Source organism: Phyllosticta citribraziliensis (assembly GCF_038025025.1).
Source record: "Phyllosticta citribraziliensis strain CPC 17464 chromosome Unknown J3D65scaffold_10, whole genome shotgun sequence".
In the NCBI taxonomy this organism is placed as follows: Eukaryota; Fungi; Ascomycota; class Dothideomycetes; order Botryosphaeriales; family Phyllostictaceae; genus Phyllosticta; species Phyllosticta citribraziliensis.
The window spans coordinates 1669624-1687713 of NW_027117347.1; the positions used below are offsets into that span (position 1 = coordinate 1669624).

General features: G+C 56.7%; 5 protein-coding genes across 5 annotated transcripts; 4 read left to right on the forward strand and 1 right to left on the reverse strand.

Moving 5' to 3' along the window:
- Positions 1-208: 208 nt before the first annotated feature.
- On the forward strand, positions 209-2293 carry J3D65DRAFT_635073 (uncharacterized protein). Its single transcript, XM_066801280.1, has one exon. It carries the CDS (start codon positions 310-312, stop codon positions 1972-1974), a length of 1665 nt encoding a protein of 554 aa, XP_066652703.1. The 5' UTR covers positions 209-309; the 3' UTR covers positions 1975-2293.
- A 112-nt stretch (positions 2294-2405) lies between these two features.
- Positions 2406-6411, forward strand: J3D65DRAFT_635077 (uncharacterized protein). The gene is made up of 2 exons (XM_066801281.1): positions 2406-5585; positions 5890-6411. Exons 1-2 carry the CDS (start codon positions 2616-2618, stop codon positions 5977-5979), a joined length of 3060 nt encoding a protein of 1019 aa, XP_066652704.1. The 5' UTR covers positions 2406-2615; the 3' UTR covers positions 5980-6411.
- A 1188-nt stretch (positions 6412-7599) lies between these two features.
- On the forward strand, positions 7600-9509 carry J3D65DRAFT_670514 (uncharacterized protein; the record flags this gene model as incomplete). Its single annotated transcript, XM_066803291.1, has 3 exons — positions 7600-7654; positions 7787-8340; positions 8409-9509. 3 exons carry the CDS (start codon positions 7600-7602, stop codon positions 9507-9509), a joined length of 1710 nt encoding a protein of 569 aa, XP_066652705.1.
- A 2552-nt stretch (positions 9510-12061) lies between these two features.
- Positions 12062-13169, reverse strand: J3D65DRAFT_670515 (uncharacterized protein; the record flags this gene model as incomplete). Its single annotated transcript, XM_066803292.1, has 2 exons — positions 12062-13029; positions 13079-13169. The coding sequence occupies 2 exons, from the start codon at positions 13167-13169 to the stop codon at positions 12062-12064; spliced, it is 1059 nt and encodes a 352-aa protein (XP_066652706.1).
- Positions 13170-14395: 1226 nt separating this feature from the next.
- On the forward strand, positions 14396-18015 carry J3D65DRAFT_653034 (formamidase). The gene is made up of 9 exons (XM_066802461.1): positions 14396-14494; positions 14552-14658; positions 14713-15285; positions 15336-15650; positions 15813-15905; positions 16404-16422; positions 16473-16761; positions 16823-17217; positions 17291-18015. The coding sequence occupies exons 1-9, from the start codon at positions 14437-14439 to the stop codon at positions 17758-17760; spliced, it is 2319 nt and encodes a 772-aa protein (XP_066652707.1). The 5' UTR covers positions 14396-14436; the 3' UTR covers positions 17761-18015.
- The last annotated feature ends 75 nt before the right edge of the window (positions 18016-18090 follow it).

The window sequence follows — 18090 nt, forward strand, 5'->3', positions numbered from 1 at the left end:
TCCCTCAGCTTGTCACTCAATGACCCGCGAAAGACGACACCGACAAAGACGAGTCGAAGAAACAGCCTCACGCGCAAAGCGGTCGACTACCTCGGAGCTCGGTCGGACGATTACAACTACGCCTGCGGTAGCGATGACCAGAAAAAGACCGACACAGGAGGGAGTTCGACGCCCATCACAAGAATCATCCATGATTTGAACAGATCCTCTGGCATTTCTTCCATACATGCACCGTCGGTTGGAGCGAGCAAAGAGAATTTAATTGACAAACATGGGCAGCAGCCAAGCCATCCAGAGACTGGAACGGAAATGAGAGCAGGTTCGGCCGGCTACGACAACAAGTTTAGAATATCGGCAGCCTTTGAAGACGATCCATCCACGGAGCTGCAGACTTTGGACTCGAAAACAGACGACAGGATCCTGGGCGTGCACGCCATCACACTGCAAGCTCTGTTGCGAGACGAGGAGGCATTGAATGCCAGTGCGAGCGCAAGCACTCGCGGGAAGAGCGTCAGTTCAGAACTGCCTGGCCTCAAAACAGACCCCGCGCTCACCACTCCGCGAACCGATTCGGCCATGCTTCCCACGGGCGCCTCGCAGCAGGATTGCTCGCCTCCGCAAGAGAAGAAGAAGGTTCTGCTCGTGCCTCCACATATAGACACGACTGGACAACCTCGAACGAAGCACTTCAAACCCAAAACACCGTACCCCTTTTACCACCGCAAAGGAAACGCTCTTTTCAGACCGAGTCCCCTCTCTGCCGAGCCGGACGATCAATTCTCGCCAACTGATTCGCCGTCGCGCCAAGTGGTGCTTGAAATCCGCCTCCGTCGCCGCGAGGGCGTCTACGCTCCGCGCGTTTCCCGCATCACCATCCCCAGCGCGGCTCAACTCGCCCAGAACAACGACCAGGAAAGCGAAAAGCATGCGACTCCGTCGTCGTCATCGTCATCCCTTGCCGGCCGGATGAAGAGCACCTCTTCTCCTGGCCCAAGCCACCCTTTTACTACTGATGCTTCCCTCGCCGATGCTCTCCGCACCGAATACGCCCACCTCGCCGGCCCGTGGGCCATTCGCGTCTTCTCGGCGCGCACGCTGCGCCGCATGGATGTCGTAGCACCGCCATCCGCGGGCGCGGCGGCGGGGGGAGCTGGACACATTCGGTTGGCGGGAACAGAGCTGCTGCGGCTAGTCAGGCGGCCGAGCAGCGGCAAGAGAGAGTCGTACTGGGTCAATTGGTGCGTGCGGGTTGCAGAGAGGGTCAGATTGGCCACGGCAGGGGCGGCAGGGCGTAGCATGAATTCGATGCGAGCAGGCGACGCAGCAGCAGCAGCGGACAGCGGCTTCAGCGCCCTCTCGCTCCACAACCAGCGGCGCTGGAGCACGGGGACGCCGCGCACGCCGACGCCCGGCGGCGGCGGCTTTGCTGTCGTTGGAACTGGAGCTCGCAGAACGCCGCCGAGCAGGGCCAGTTCGGGCGTCTTTGCCGGCGGCAGCTCTGCGACTTGGGACCCGGCGGACCAACAGCATCATCAACACCACCTTCACGTCGAGGGCGCGCGGGACCGCGCCCCGTCGCACTCGCACGGCTACCGCTACTCGATCCTCTCGCCGCACAGCAGCACGGCGGTCGACGGCGGCGCAGCGTCAGCAGCGGAGCGCGGCGCGCTGGCGTCCGCCTCGTCTCCGCCTCCCGAGGACGCCGCTGGCGGCGACGAGCAAGTCACGGCGCTCACGGTCGAGTTCGTCGAGTCGTGGAGCGGGCTGCGCATCGCCGTGGCGCTGCTGCTCGTCCTGGTGCTCGCGCTGGCGGGCATTGCGCTGTGGACGGTGCTGGGCAAGGGCGTCATGGCGGCGGGGTGGCAGGGGCAGGGGGCGAGGGTCGGCACGGGGGTGCTTGTGGGCGGCGTGGTGTTGATGGTGGGCTGGACGTTGGTTGGCGCGTGGATTGGTGCCAGTTGGTGTGTCGTCTGAATGGCTCGCGGTTGCACTTGGTGGGCGGCATCTTTTTGTCTTGGGTGGTGTTGCGGCGTTGTGTGGTGGGCTGATGATGTTGAGGTTCTAATTCTGGTGATGTATATGCGCGGTTGGTGAGCAATCGATTTCTGGGTCCGTCTTTGGGTGCATTTCGTCGGAGAGGAATTCAAAGATTTTCATGCCAGCTTGATGTTGCAAAAGGGGTTGAGGTTGAACCCTTGTGTCGTTTTACAGCGGGTCAGCCTGTCAACCATGAGAGCGTGATAGGCGAGATATAAATGGCAGCCGTCAAATGATAACCAATGTAGCGTGTGTGTGTGGATAGAGTTTGGAGTCTGGGACGTTGAGCGCCGGCGTTGACCCCTGCAGCGCTTGGCTTGGGGGAGCTCGGGTTCGGCCGTCACGTCCACGGCCATGGCTCTGGACAGCTAATCCATAAACTCGCATCGCCTCGTCGACGTCGTCTCTACACTCCTCCGACGTTTCCTCGCCAGAGCATGTCCTGTCCGCCGACTCTCGTTTAGCCAGTCACCGTCCGTCTACTGGTCTCCGATTCCCACAGGCCACTTTGCCCATCCGCATCCGCATCCGCACCCGCATCGCATCGCATCCCAGTCCCAAAACTTCCGCTCACCACCATGTCCGACTTCTCCATGTACCACGCCCTTGGGGCCCAAGCAGCAGCCTCAAATGGCGCTCAGCAGCCCCAGCAGCCCGCTGCTCAAAAACCCCGCCCGCCCGTAGCTCCGAGCCCTGGTGGCTACCAACAGACGGGCTCGTACGCTGGCACCCCCGCGAACCAATATGCCTCGCCACAGCCGCCCAGCGCTGGATACGGAACACCGCAGCAGGAGCAGAGCTACTTCCCGCAGCAGCCTGGCTTCGAAAACGGACAGGCCGGCGTCGAGGGATTGACACAACAAATGGGAGCGGTGGGACTCGGGGTGGACACGCAGGGCCACGCGCCGGCGAGGCCAAAGAAGAAGGACAGGCACGCATACCACCAGATTGAATCGACGGGTAGCTCGCAGGCCTTCAGCGGCATCCCCCAGGCCGGCGCGGGCACGCCGTCGCAATTCCTCAACCAGGAGCACCCGTACGCCGGCCAGGCCATTACTCCGGCCATGAGCCAATTCCCCGCCGCCTCGAGCCAGTTCGCGCCCGCAAATCCCGCATCGTCCATGCAACATGCTGCGCGTGGCGTGACGCCGCTGAACGGCTCTGCCATTGCGGGCTCGTCGCAGGGCAAGGTCGATCCCGAGGCGATACCCAGCGTGCCCAGGTCGCGAGACGTGCCCGCGCAGTTTTACCTGGACCACGTCTATCCGACCATGGAGCAGCATCTCCCTCCGCCCGCTGCGATCCCGTTTGTGGCCTTTGACCAGGGCAACTCCAACCCCAAGTTTGCTCGCTTGACCCTCAATAGCATACCCTCGTCGCAGGACGCCCTGACCTCGACCGCGCTGCCCCTGGGAATGATATTACAACCGCTCGCGGCGCCGCAGGAGGGCGAGCAGCCGGTGCCGGTCTTGGACTTTGGAGAGGCGGGACCGCCGCGGTGCCGGAGGTGCAGGGCGTACATCAACCCCTTTATGTCCTTTAGGTCGGGCGGGAACAAGTTTGTCTGCAACATGTGCACGTTTCCCAACGACGTGGCGCCAGAGTACTTTGCGCCGACGGACCCCTCGGGCATCCGCGTGGATCGGCTGCAGAGGCCGGAGCTGACGCTCGGCACGGTGGATTTCATGGTCCCAAAAGAATATTGGTCCAAGGAGCCCGTCGGCCTGCGGTGGCTATTCTTGATTGATGTCAGCGCAGAGGCAATCAACAAGGGCTTTTTGGACGGGTTCTGCGAAGGCATCATGAGCGCGCTTTACGGAAGCGCAGGGGCAACACCGGAGGAGCAAGCAGACGGAAAGAAGCTGCCCAAGGGGGCCAAGGTCGGCATCGTGACGTACGACAAGGAGATTCACTTTTACAACCTGAGCTCGAGTCTCGAAAAGGCCCAGATGATGGTCATGCCCGACATTGAGGACCCGTTTGTCCCCCTGAGCGATGGCCTTTTTGTCGACCCCGAGGAATCCAAGTCGGTCATTGCGGCTCTTCTTACCCAGCTGCCAAACATGTTTGCGCAGATCAAGAACCCCGAGCCGACGTTGCTGCCGACGCTGCACGCCGCGATTGACGCGCTCAAGGCTACGGGTGGCAAGATTGTGTGCTCGCTGGCATCTCTACCAACCTGGGGCCCAGGCAGGCTGTTCCTCCGTGACGACGGCAAGGTGCACGGCACGGACGCCGAAAAGAGGCTCTTTACTACGGAGCATCCAGGCTACAAAAAGATTGCGACCAAAATGGTCGAGAGCGGCATTGGCATCGACTTTTTCATGGCCGCGCCGAATGGCGGATACCTCGACATTGCGACGATTGGCCACGTCTCTGCCTTCACGGGCGGCGAAGTCTTTTACTTTCCCAACTTCCATGGCCCTCGGGATACCCTCAAGCTTTCCAAGGAAATCAAGCACACCGTCACGCGCGAGACTGGCTACCAGGCTCTGATGAAGGTGCGCTGCTCTAACGGGCTTCAAGTATCCGAATACCACGGCAACTTTTACCACCACACGTTTGGTGCCGACTTGGAGTTTGGCGTCATTGACTCGGACAAGTCGATTGGCGTGCTCTTTAGCTATGACGGAAAGCTGGACCCCAAGCTCGACGCCCACTTCCAGAGCGCGCTGCTCTACACGACGGCAAGTGGCGAGCGGCGAGTGAGATGTTGCAACTTGGTCGCAAGTGTCAATGAGAATGCCGTCGATACTATGCGCTTCGTGGACCAAGACGCCGTCGTCAGCATGATTGCCAAGCAAGCTGCAGACCGCATGGCAGAGCGGCCGCTGAAGGAAATCCGCTCGGCCATTACCGAAAAGACTGTCGACATTCTCGCCGCGTATCGCAAAAACTTTTCACATGGCCATCCTCCGGGCCAGCTTGTTCTCCCCGAGCATCTCAAAGAATTCAGCATGTTCACCCTCGCCCTCATCAAGTCGCGCGCCTTCAAGGGCGGCAAGGAGCCAACCGACCGCCGCGTCTACGAGATGCGCATGATCAAGTCCATGGGCCCGCTCGAGCTCTCCCTCTACCTCTACCCTCGCATCTACTCGCTGCACAACCTGGCGGCAGAAGAGGGCTTCCCGACGGAAAACGGCCGGCTACGCATGCCGCCGGGTATACGAGCCTCCTTTTCTAAGATCGAAGAAGGCGGCGCATACCTCGTCGACAACGGGCAGCAGGTGCTGCTGTGGCTGCACGCGGCCGTGTCGCCCAACCTCCTCGAGGACCTGTTCGGGCCCGGCGTGGCGGACCTGCGCCAGCTCGACCCGTTCCTCAACCAGATCCCCGTCCTGTCGACGCACCTCAACGCGCAGGCGCGCAACATGCTGCAGTACCTCGAGCAGGGCCGCGGCAGCAAGGCCGTCACCATCCAGCTGGCGCGCCAGGGCTTGGATGGCGCCGAGTACGAGTTTGCGCGCTTGCTGTACGAGGACCGCAACGGCGAGGCGCAGAGCTACGTCGATTGGCTGGTCCATGTGCATCGCAACATTCAGCTCGAGGTGAGTTGAGACTCTTTTCCATCTTTCGTCCCCTCCCATCCCCTCCTCTTCCTGCTCCGCCGTCGTCTTTTCCGCCCGATCCAGCGTGCTTTGATTAAACCTCTTTTCTTACGTCTCCTCTCCTCAAAGCTCGCGCCGCACTCGCACTTCCGCTCCTTCTGATGCGTTCGTCACTGCACCCGTCCTGTCTTCACCACACCAACAACTTCTACCCGCCGCCGTCTGCCCCGACCTCTCTCCCCGAGTGAGTCCAGACATCTTTTGCCTATCCAAACGCTGACGCTCTCTTGTCTCCTCGCCGCAGCTCTCAGGCCACCGCAAGCGCGACGACGGCGCCGACTCGTCCGGCATGGCGTCCACTTTTGCCGGCCTGCGCACGCCGTACTGGGGGTGATTCGCGATTGTCGTGATGGTCGTGATGGTCGTGGAATGGAATGGATTAGGTTAAGCGGAGCGTCGTCGTTTCTTGTCCGTGGTGTTTTCTCTGCTTCGCGTCGTTGTTATTGTAGTTGTAGTTGCCTTTCGTTTTTTTTTTTTTTTTTTGGCCAGCCGCCACAGCTCGGCTCGGCTCGGCTCAGCTCATTCATCTTTTATCTGTCTGTTGTCTGTCTGTCGTTGCGCTGCTGCTCCTGCTGCTGCCTTGCTGCGTCTGTGTAGCCCTGTAATATAGCCTTTTCTTGTTTCTTCGGTTTTTTTGGGTTGTGTTAGTGGTTGGCTGGGGGTTGGTGCGATGCGGTTGGATTGGCAGGTGGGCGTGGGATGGGATGGGATGGGATAGGATAGGATGGCTTTGGGATTGGGGTTGGGTTGACTCGTGGATGGGCGGATGGAGATGGATGGAGGGGAGGGTGTGGCACTCACACGGCAGACCAGGTACTGTACTTACCTTACCACCGTAGCAGCGGCGTGTGTGTGTGACAAATGAAAAGTGAATGTCTGGTGCTAGTGGTGGACTCGTGATGCGCTGCTGTACATCTACGTGCCTGTCTGATATGGGGTGGACGTCGTGGCACACTTGAACTCCTACCGCAGTCACTACCCTCAGTCAGTACCTTACCTTCACTTATGGACTTCTCTGGAATGCTCCCTGCTAGTTGGCGGTCATGGCATTGGATGCTCCCGGACCGGCGAGACTATACCTGCACACCCATTCTGTGTATGCCACAGCTTTTCTTCATCTGATTTGACGTTGGTCCACCCACATAGTTGGACGTGCTGCGGGCACCCGAAAATGGCCCGCTGACGTCATTGGTGCCGTACCCGGACGCGACGCGACGCGACGCGGCTCCCGTCCTCCCCTCCACCGCAGTCGTGTCTCTCCTCTCCAACAACCCAGCCCAAACGACAAATCGACCGATCGATGGCGCGGAAATGTTTGCGACGGCTCAGTCACCCTCCACGCCAACAAGACCTCGGGTTTGCGCGCACACGAACGCGTCGCTGAGGGCGTTTGGCCAAATATTCGAGCCTACGACGCGGAACGATGGGGGGCATGTTGCGACGGATGCTCCCGCGACGCGACACGCAGGCTGCGCAACGCTTTTCTTCCGCTCTCTTTGCCGCGGGCAAGTTCAACTTTGAGAAGGTTCCAACGTTCCACTCGGCCCACCATTTCAGCCATCTCGCCCAAAAGAAATATTTCACCTCTAACGTGGCTCTCGTCCAGAACTAACAAAAATACTACGAAATGGCACCTCAAACAGAAAGCCAAGGAGTCCCTGAAGGAATTCCAGTGCCACCTGCAGCTCGAGGAGCGCATGATGCTTTCTACGTCCGAAGAGGTCCAAGAGTTTGTCAACTCGCTACCAGACAACGAGCGGGCGATCAAGAAAGAAGATTCAACTGAGAATCTGGCCAAGCGCAAGGCGCGGAAAAATCGGAGGGTACATTCGAGCAGACCTTCGGCACCCTCTGCCCGCTCAAAGCGGTCATGGACCGCTTAAGACGATTCCAAGAAGGCGCAAGTCTCGAACAAATCAAACAGGCAATCCCCGAGTAAACGCTGTGGCTCCACATGATGCTGCCAGTTTTTGAAAAGTACCGCGACCAAAAGGTCTACGCTCTTCTCGGTAAGCCAAGATTCCTACGTCCTTGACAAATCAAGACATCGTTGTCATAATGTTTCAGGAACTTGCTCAGTATACGACCAGCCAGCCGTGTATGCCATGAGTCGTCAGCGACACCAGATACACTTCCGGCAGGACCGTCGACACCGAGCGGTCACAAGAGGACGAGATCGTTGAAGACGACACCAGCCGGCTCGCCTGCGCGCCTCATCTCGTACGTCGACGGTACCGTGGACATCGAAGCCAACAAGTGGGATTTCGAGCCGGCGATCCCCGTTTTCTACGATGGCACAATGAACCTGGAGGACACAAAGGATCATCCTTTCTACGACTTCGGTTCTGGTTTCCTGTTCAGCGACCTGGGACGCTTGCCGCCACCCGGCGTGCATCTGTCGTCCAGGCTGATCGGCCACCTATACCTGGCCACCCAGCAGGGCAGGATCTCAATGCAATACGAAGACCTTCACGCCCACTGGCCGTTTGCCCGCAAGGAGGGTTCCATGAACCCATTTTACAGACCCACGGGCCGGGCCTTCATCACGCTGGGCGCCATGGGAAAGCCACGGTACGGCTGTGTCGCAGAGAAGTACGTCTTGTACGGAGGATGCGAGTACGAAGGCCTGAAGGCTTTGGGAGGTGATGACCCCAATAAGAAGCACGCCTGGGGAGACGGCGTGGGCATTCCTTCCGTGCGGTCGTCGAGGGAAACATCATCAAGCCCCACATGGGTTGTGAAGTGCACCCGGAAGACCTCCAGGACGCCTTCAGCTTCCCCAGAATCAAGTATGGCAGGCTACTCCTGGACCCTGTCATGCTCAGTTACGAAGAACGTACCCGAGCCGAAGCCATCGTCATCAACCTGCTTAGAGATTATTTCATCCGAGTACCGACAGGTTGGAAACTGGCCATGGGGCCGCAGAATCTTCGACTGAGACCTGCAGACGCCATCCCTGACCTGCTGGACCCGTGTGAGCTGCCACTCTTTGACTGGATGTTTGAAAATCGGACTGCGGGGCCGGTAGAGGTTAGCCAGCACATGGACTGCTATCCTCACAGGCTGAACGGCGAATGCGGTGTTGTTACATCCGACTTCGAACCGATTTTGGACTGGGAAATCGAAGGCGAACGCATCATAAGCATCCATTGGTTCCCTCAATGCGTCAAGAGGCAGTCAATCCCACCAAACACCTCTACATCACAGGACGAGGAGCCTATCGTAGGCCCGGCTAGGCGCCAGCACGCCAAAAGGCCATCCAGCTCGCCCGGAATGTCCGATTACGAGAAAGAGCCTGCCGTGGTCTCAGCAAAGCGCAAGCTTGCCATAAGGTCGCCTGTCAAGCCGAATAGAGACTCATCTAATTCTGCCGACAGCACTCATGAGGACTCTTCGCCGGGACAGGAGTCGCCTACTCCCTCATCACGAAGGAAGTCCAAGGGCGCTAAGACGCCACGAAGGACCAAGATCGCCCGGCGGCTGCGCAATCTGTGGCAAAAAGCTTCAGATCTCTTGAGGAGGTCCTCGCCCGTGAAGGATTCAGAAAGCGACGACGTCTTTGAGAAATCTTTTGAAGATCCCGAGTCTCCGACCAAGCCAGAAAGCAGGCCCGCTAAGAAGCGCATTATCCGGTGCTCAAAGCGGTCAAATCCACCACCAGCTGCGAAGCCTGAGCCTGCCCACCAAGAGGTCGAAGATGAGGATAACGCGATGACCTACGAACTCTTCGAGCTCCAGGAGCCGGTGAATCATGATGCCGCGGCCGCCGACACGTCTGAAGACCAGGATAATGAGTCCGATGAGTTCCCTAAAGCCCGGATCTGGCTGCAGCATCAAATTGCAGCTCTCTGCGCGCATGCATGATGGCGGATGACTGCTCCCTAGGCGTGACCGTAGTAGTAGAGGACTGCTCCTTGAGTGTCGCTGTAATAGAAGATGACTATTCTCTAAGCGCAAAGTGAATGGTGTCTGGTCTCTTTTGACATCCACGGTGCTGACCCAGTCGAGAAAGAGGATTCTCCCAGCTCGCCCAGGTCACTAGAAGTACCATCTCGTGTCCGTCAGGCATGTAGCCCGGCCAGCGGCAATATCGAAAACTCTTCAGAGGACGAGATCCCGGCCGCAATCGCGTCCAAAAGGCTAGGCAGATAAGGAGGGAAACGTCGAGCGCCCGTTCGCCGATACGAGTCGAAAGCCAGATCCACGCCTGCTAGAGCGTCAGGCCTCGTTTCTACCCTTCACTCCGACCCTTCCAGCACAGGGGTATGGAAGCCGCTTTGAAGCACCTCATAGTGATGCTGCTGCCTGGTTGCAGTCGCCCTCTCCCGTCATTGTTGCAGTCCTCGCGCAAGGTGGTGTCCCTGAGAGGCACAAGGCGAAACACGAGCATCTCACGGTTTGGCTAGAATGGACTCTAGACAGGGAGATTCGCGAGCCACCTGATTCTACAATGGAAATAACGAACGAGGCGATTGATAACTGGAACGCGTGGTTCTACTCGCTCTCCCCTCGCGTTGTACTAGGCCTTGACGTCCGCTGTCTGCTCCAGGAGCGCCTCACTTGCCCACGCAATGGGGTTGGGAACATCATGTGGCCCAAATTACTCACTTCCCTGTTGTTGTGGAACAAGAAGTTGGAGTCGAAGTCGTAGAACTTGAGTTCTTTGGTACCCTACTCTCCAGATCCATAGTACTGTCGTGGAATACGAGAATCGCAAGCTACACCTGCAAGCTTCCACCTCCGCTGTCACCACGACGTTCGAACTTGCAACATCTGCTTCCCGATTGGTTACTTTGGCTTGAATTGAGCAAGTTTCCACCTCCGCGGTTATTGCTATGTCCGAAGTTGCGACTTTGTCTTTGCCATGGCTTATGTCGAGTCGAATGGAGTTTGTGCGGAGGCATTGATTCGCTTGCTGGAAGTCCACTTGAACGGCGGCGGCGCAGCAAAATCAGGCAAGTTCCGAGACTGGATCACGTTTTCCATGCTCGGAAACCAAGAACGGTCTCTCCAAGGCGTGGCGAGACCAAATGGGCCAGCACGGCGCCATTTATCCCAAGGGAACCAAGAAGAGATGACGAGGATTAGGAGCTTCCAGAGATGGACTTTCTGTTTGATCGAACAATCCCGTGTATCAAGCCACGTCAGTAGGCCTCGCCATCCACGGCTTCCAAATCTACGGCCTCAAACAAGTCATTCAAAGTGGCTGGTGCTTTGACGCCCGCAATATCGAGTTTGACGACACTCCCGCAACGGCCGCAATCCCGGGCTCCTCCACTTAACTCTTGTTTACGTCGTAAGACTCTTAGAATAATTACTAAACCAAAAGCCAGGTCTAACCAGACCCTCATGACTTATCTTCATTGGGAAGTAAACGCTGTCTGTCTTTTCGCCTAATGGCCACTGTGCTTCCACTTCTTATGCTTTTGACGAAATACACTCTGTTCCTTTGACTGCATGATTCACATGGGGAGGGGAAGCGCAGTTTCTTACTGATGAAGCCCCAGATTGCAAGGCCGCGGGGGAGACCCCCGTAAATCGGTGTCTCCAGCAAACTCCGTCCCGCGTAGACTCCGTATCCCCCGCAGACTCCGTGTCTGCCGCGTACTCCGTGTTCCCCGCGTACTCCGTGTCCCCTATAGACTCCATGTCTCCGTGAAATCCCCTGCATAGCATTCTAGTGCCATCAGCATTCATGGCACATCGTACTGTCTTATTCTATTTACAGTCCGTCCTTACAATACACGTTCTTTACGGAAAGAAAGGGTGAGCGGTATTCACATTAGCTTACATTTAACTCTAAGGTTAACATCTTCCGTTAGGTGCGTGCAGAGTAAAAAGCTACGAGATTTTTCCCCATTCTCCGAATCGACCTATCAAACCCATGAGGCGTCGACATTACCGCAATGGCCTAGCCTAGTGGCTTGCTGGAATTCTGGCTTTACGCCTGGATGCCATAGCGCCGTGAATAAGCTACATTTACTCGGCGTCGAAATCACCGACGGTGGCATTCTTTGGGTCAACCAGGAATACGAGCACACGTAGTTCCGGGGCATAACTTCCGCTTTTGTTCGTGTCACTTGCGGCGCAAGAAGTCCAAGTCATCATTGATGAGAAGGAACTCTTGTTTCAGGCGCGGAAATGCCGGAATGTCGGAGTGCCGGCGGGCGCGCCGGCGGGTTGCGGCCCCGAACGCCCGACGAACGGGTCAAACTTTCCGAAACGACTGTGGATTGATACTCAAGAAGCAACTAGCTGACACGAGGCGCATCGATTGGCCCGAGGATAGGACACGTCGATCAAGCAAAAGCAAATGCCCCTTGCAACAGCGAGGCCTACGTTTCGAGCTCTTATCTTACGAGCGCCTCCTCCGCGCAAATGAAAGGAAGCCTCCTCCACCGCTTCAAATCATGGACTCAGCCATTTCCCCAGATGGAGTAGAAGAGGACTGCCCTCTGCTTGGTCGACAAGCCATACGAGAAGTCGATAATGCTGCCAACGATCAAGCTGTAGCGGAACAGAGGGTTGCAATGGCGTATATTATGGGCCGGCGGTGCGCCCACCGGTGTGCCCGCCGGTTGGCCGCTTCTGCAGAGTTTGTACGTGTTCCCACGAGCGTAGGCATTTAGCTCGTTGTTAGGCGCGAGGACGTAGGACTTGTTTTCATCCGAAAGGAAGCCGCTGACGGAAGCATCGCCCGTGGCGACCTGGAGCGTGATGGACTGTGTTTGCTGGGTGTTCCCGACGGCCTTCACTTCCGGTATGTAGCGGTAGCCGTACTGCGATACTTTTTGACGCTTTCCATCTCTGCTGACGTTGTCGTTCCTGGGCGGCGTCCTGGGCTCGCAGATGATGACTTCGTGGCCGTCCGTGTCAATGTGCTCTGCGCAGTTCGTGTTGGGGGGGCAGTCACCTCCGATTTCATAATGGTGGCCTGTTACCGTATCGACGCATTCGTCTTCCCATGCTGTTTCGCTTTCATTGGCATCGCAGATGCGCCTGAGCCAGTGATCAACTTGGTCGCAGCCTTGATCGTCCGGGATAAAGCGCTTTCTGAGACGACGAGTGGAGTTCGATGCGGGGGCAGGGTGGTCCTCCTCATGACGAAAAACGCTGGCCAGCACCTTCTCAATGAATTCTTCTGGCAAGCCTGGGTTGTTGTCGAGAGCGTTGTTCGAAGGAGCCGTCGAGGCGTCAACAGGCGAAGGAGTCTCTGGAGACATGACCGCAAAAGCTGTGAAGGCGATGGCGCCAATGACCAAGAAGACAAAAGCGACCACTAGGACGGTCCGTAGAACGGAGGTTCTCTTAACGCCGGACTTCCTTTTCAAGGCTCCGAACTCCGATGAGGAAATGTTGCTGGCCTGGAAAGGGGAAAGGATGGCTGCGAGGCTGTTCAGAAATATTCCAGAAGCTGACAGGTTGGAGTTTACCCTTCTTGGAATCCTCAGCGACCATGATGCCACCAGACTCGATTGTCGGATCGTCAGTGTAGTTTCCCGCAGCGGATTGGTAATGGTTCATGTTGACGGACTTGAGATTGGTATAAGCCTTTCGTCTTCTTCCATCTGCTGCTGACCTGCCTTCGTCGCCATCGATTTGATGTTGCAGCCACAACGGATCGTAGGAATTGGCTTACCTTTGGGCGAGGGTCTCAAAGTAACGTCAAGAGGGCGGAAGAGGGTTAGCACGAGCCCAAAGAAACAAGTCAACTCCGTTTGGAGCAACAGCAGGCGGCAGACATGGCAGATAAGCATATCTTAAATAGTACACTGCAAGATGTGGCTACGACTGATCCCAGCGGAGCGAATCAGGTAGAGGAGAGCAAGGGTTTCTACCTTTTTTGCAAAATTTCTCGCTGAGAATTCTTCCAGCACAAAAGACTACTGGCCATCGTCAACCAACTTCTATTTTGAGCCGGTGTAGTGGCCCGAACGCCCGGAGCTTGCTTAGTACGAGATTAGCTTTCTAGCCGTGGTTTATCTAGAAGATTGATGCGCGACCAGAATTCAGAAAACCATATTTTGATAAAGGGGAAGCAGTCTATCAGGATCCACGGCATCTGGTTGGAGGATGCTCTCCTCTCTCGAGGGGGCTAGCGCATTGTTGATACCTTCGTGTTGATGGAGACGGGTCAGCCCTGGCGCTGCTGGCGGGAATTGGCATGGAGTCCGCAGTGGACGTTGCATTGGGCGTGATCCACTAGAGCAGTCAAATCCACGGTAGTTCCACGAAGTAGCCTTTCCGAATATCCACTGGTGTCTTGAGTTTGGCCATCCCGCATGGACCAGTTGCATAGCGGCAAATTGAATCGCGTGGGATGCCATTCTTTGACACCGAGATCCGCTGTGTCGAAAAGTTCCATGGCTTCCGCAAAGTAGGCCGCAAGGATTGACAAAAAGTACTCGAGAAGTGAGGGCGTGGCATGGCTGAGTAGACGGGCGACAGGCAGAGTGTCTGTTGGTGGAGATTCTGCTGCTGAGGCCGACTGCGTTGATTCAGAATTGGATGGAGGTCGAGTTGGTCGCGAGGCAGACGTTGGCAAATCGAGCCCACAGCCGCTCAAAGAGTCGGAACTGAGCGGGCGGAACATGCGGGTTTCGCTGTGACCTGTCGACGGTGCGAAGCGAGAGTGGAGAAGATATTGTGGCTGTGAAGTGGTGTTGTGGCTTGGAGGAGGTGACGACAGCGGCGGCCACCACAAAAGCCTCCGCGGCTCGCGTGCCTGGTAAGCTCAGCTTGACTTCCACCACCTTGGTCTACTTCACCATCTTGGCTACCTCTCGTAGCCATGACCCAATTCGAGCCAAATGCCATCCTCAGAGGTGCGCAGCTCACCGTGGTCGGCGGTAAGTTTCTTTGTTCCAACCCGCTGCGCTGTAGCTGACCCATCTCTTGCACCGCAGCCAACCGCGCCCTCCAGAATCCCGGCCTATTCACCTCAGACCACTATCGACAGGCAGCACTCGCTGTAGCAGCCGGCCTTGCGATCCGCCTCATAATCTCCATTCCGGTAGGCCTTTCATGTCGCCTGGTCGGAGCTGGAAGCTCATGTATTTTGGCGTAGATTCTGGGTGTGAAAGCACTGCTATGGTCCCGCACTCTGTTCATGGAGACGGAGGGCTCTACCTTGGACACAGATGTCGTTGATGGCCTGCACTTCTTGGAGCACTCGGTCCTCCAGGTGCCTTTCTTCCTCATGTCGCTGATGCGCTACATTACGCCTACGCTGGACGACATGTTCATGAACTCGCTGCAGTGGGTTGACCAGACCTACCTACAAAAGCACAAGACCGAAGACCCGCGGACATTGCGCGCGCTGTTCTACCCCAACCTGAGCATGTATCCGCGAGGAGGACCGACGGCTACGGGCGACAAGAAGAAGCCGATGGAGGCCGTCATGGCGTTCCTCCTCAAGTTCGGAAGGAGAGCTGGCATTTCGCTCGCTGTATTTGCTCTATCGTACCTCCCTGTCGTCGGTCGCTTCGTCCTCCCGGCCGCCAGTTTCTACACTTTCAAAAAGGCGGTCGGACTGGAGCCTGCGCTGGTCATTTTTGGCAGCTCCATATTCTTGCCCAGGCGCTACCTTGTACAATTCCTGCAGTCATACTTTTCATCCCGCAGCTTGATGCGTGAGCTGGTGAGTATATTTGCCCTCTTGCAGAGACTTTGGATATTGACCATGCTCAGCTTGAGCCTTACTTTTCGCGCATCCGATTCAGCAAAGAACAAAAGAAGGCCTGGTTCAAAGACCGTGAAGGCGTTCTCTTCGGCTTCGGTGTCGGCTTCTTCGTCTTCCTCAAGATTCCTCTCCTTGGAGTTCTCATTTACGGAATCGCCGAAGCCTCGACAGCCTTCCTCATCACCAAGATCACCGATCCCCCGCCACCCCCGGTCGAGGCAGAAGCTACGAATTTCGCAGAGAGCCAAATTCCTTGGAAGAATAAGCACGAGTTTTTGTCAATGCCATTGGCCAACATTGATGCAGCAAACATTGATGAAAAGGTGGAGAAGATCAAGCCGAAGATGCCGGAAACTCCGACCAAGAGATTCTCTTAACGGTGTTGAAGGACTGAAAGGAGCAAGCATAGAGGCAGAATGAAGGGATGATGATGCTTCACAAAGATTCAAGACTTTCTACTTTATCACCAGCGTCAACAATCTAAGCATTTCGCAAGTACTCGGACTCGCCATCAATCAGGCAGTCTTTTATACATTTCCAGACTTTCTTCAGCAACTCTGAGTGCTTGGAGAGCGTTGGTTGGACCTCAGCCAAGCCATTTCCCCTTCAAATCATGACAATCACCCCTAGAGAGGCCTCGCACGTGACGACGCGCGCGCGCGGATGCAAGGATGGCGGGGAGCTACCCCACCTGCAGCTCCTCTCCACCCCGACGTGACTAACGACAGTGAGCATTATCTACGACTTATCGGGATGGGCCCGCCGGCCAATGGTTCTGCGACGGCATGGATATCGGTCTGCTTCGTCCCCGCTGGCTCTATCAGCATTATGTTCTTGATTTAGTATGCGAGGCGCTTGACGGCTATATATGCGCCTATGCGACCATCGCGCCGCGCGGACGGTGTCGACTTCCTATCCCAATCCTCTGGCTTTCCTCCGATTAACCTCCAAATAAGTCTGTTTGAAAATGGTCCGCTACGCTGCCAAAGTCGATCTCAATAAGGATGCCGCCGAGCAACCCATTCTTCACGTAAGCAATTCGACGAAACTGGCGATATTTTGCTGACCGACTCCAGAATCGATGGCACCCTGACGGTTCGTAGCTTTGTCGTGCTTACCGAATCCCTGCTCACTTCCACACGCAGTGCCCTTCGTCGGAAAAATAAAAAACGGGGAGACAGTCAAGATTGAATGTGTCGATTGGACGGGTGGGCAGATCCAGAACAATGACAGCGCAGACGACGTCAAGAACGTCGACTTGACCAAAATCCACTACCTGACAGGACCATTCGAGGTTGAAGGCGCGGAACCTGGCGACGTCTTGCTGGTCGAGATTGCGGATGTGCAGCCTTTGGAGGAGCAGCCATGGGGCTTCACGGGCGTTTTTGCAAAGAACAACGGCGGCGGCTTTTTGGACGAGCTGTATCCCAAGGCGTAAGTAGTCTCTCGACCATTTGATGCAGTTGCAGAGCTGATGCGACGCGACGCACTCCAGCGCCAAAGCTATCTGGGACTTTGAGGGCATCTTTTGCTCGTCGCGACACATCCCAGGCGTCAAGTTCGCCGGCCTCATTCACCCTGGAATTCTGGGCTGCGCGCCGTCTCCCGAGATTTTGGCTGAGTGGAACCGACGTGAGGGCGAGCTCATCACCGCCATGGATGGCTGTGGCCGTATTGTCGCGCAGCCGCCCAATGCGCAAAACGTCCACGCGGGCTCGGGGACCGCTGATGTCAAGGAGAAGGTTGGGCGCGAGGGCGCGCGCACAATTCCAGGCCGCCCTGAGCATGGCGGTAACTGCGATATTAAGAACCTGTCGAGAGGAAGCAAGGTCTACTTGCCCGTGCACGTCAAAGGCGCAGGCTTCAGCGTGGGAGACTTGCACTTTTCGCGTGAGTGATACCTACCCCTGGCAATTCACAATTTCTCCCCCTGGTACCTGGCACTGACCATCCACTCCAACAGAGGGCGATGGCGAGATCTCCTTCTGCGGCGCCATCGAAATGCCCGGCGTCATCACCATCAAGTTCTCCCTGATTAAATCCAGCATCGACGCCAACGCGCTGCAAATCAAGTCGCCCATCTACCAGCCGGGCCCCGTCGAGCCAGCCTTCGGCCCGGGCCGCTACATCTACTTCGAAGGCTTCAGCGTCGACGAGCACGGCAAGCAGCACTACCTCGACGCCACCGTCGCCTACCGCCAGACCTGCCTGCGCGCCATCGAGTACCTGCGCCGCTACGGCTACTCCGACTACCAGATTTACCTGCTCCTGAGCTGCGCCCCTGTGCAGGGCCATCTTGCTGGTGTCGTGGATATTCCTAATGCGTGCACGACTATGGGCTTGCCGATGGATATCTTTGACTTTGACATTTCGCCTGATAAGCCCGCCGTCAAGCGCGACATGGGGACGTGTGCTTTTACGAGTGACCATTAGGAAGGCTGTATGGTGGCTGCGGAGTTGCGTCGTGATGATACCAGGGGGTGAGGTGGCGATTTCTTTGTGCTTTTGAAGTGCCGGCCGTCGAGTTTGTTTTCAAATGATGCTTTCTGGGTAACCAAGCAACGCCAGAGATGTGGGAAGTGGAAATTTTGGCCTTGCAATCAGTGTTTTGGCTCAAAATTGAAGTATTTGAAGTGCAGAATGCATAAGCCGACAGGAAATTCAATTTGCTCTGGCAAATAGCATCACTCTTATCAGTGTGCCCAACAGCTGCCTCATGATGTGTATCTCTTGACTCCTGAGGACAAACAGCAATGCCACAGA

Coding starts and splice junctions, on each gene's coding strand:
- J3D65DRAFT_653034 (XM_066802461.1), top strand. CDS start 14,437: ATGACCCAATTCGAGCCAAATGCCATCCTCAGAGGTGCGCAGCTCACC. Junction 15,286..15,335: donor GCAGCTTGATGCGTGAGCTG/GTGAGTATATTT, acceptor GACCATGCTCAG/CTTGAGCCTTACTTTTCGCG. Junction 17,218..17,290: donor GGGAGACTTGCACTTTTCGC/GTGAGTGATACC, acceptor CCACTCCAACAG/AGGGCGATGGCGAGATCTCC.
- J3D65DRAFT_635073 (XM_066801280.1), top strand. CDS start 310: ATGAGAGCAGGTTCGGCCGGCTACGACAACAAGTTTAGAATATCGGCA.
- J3D65DRAFT_635077 (XM_066801281.1), top strand. CDS start 2,616: ATGTCCGACTTCTCCATGTACCACGCCCTTGGGGCCCAAGCAGCAGCC. Junction 5,586..5,889: donor ATCGCAACATTCAGCTCGAG/GTGAGTTGAGAC, acceptor TCCTCGCCGCAG/CTCTCAGGCCACCGCAAGCG.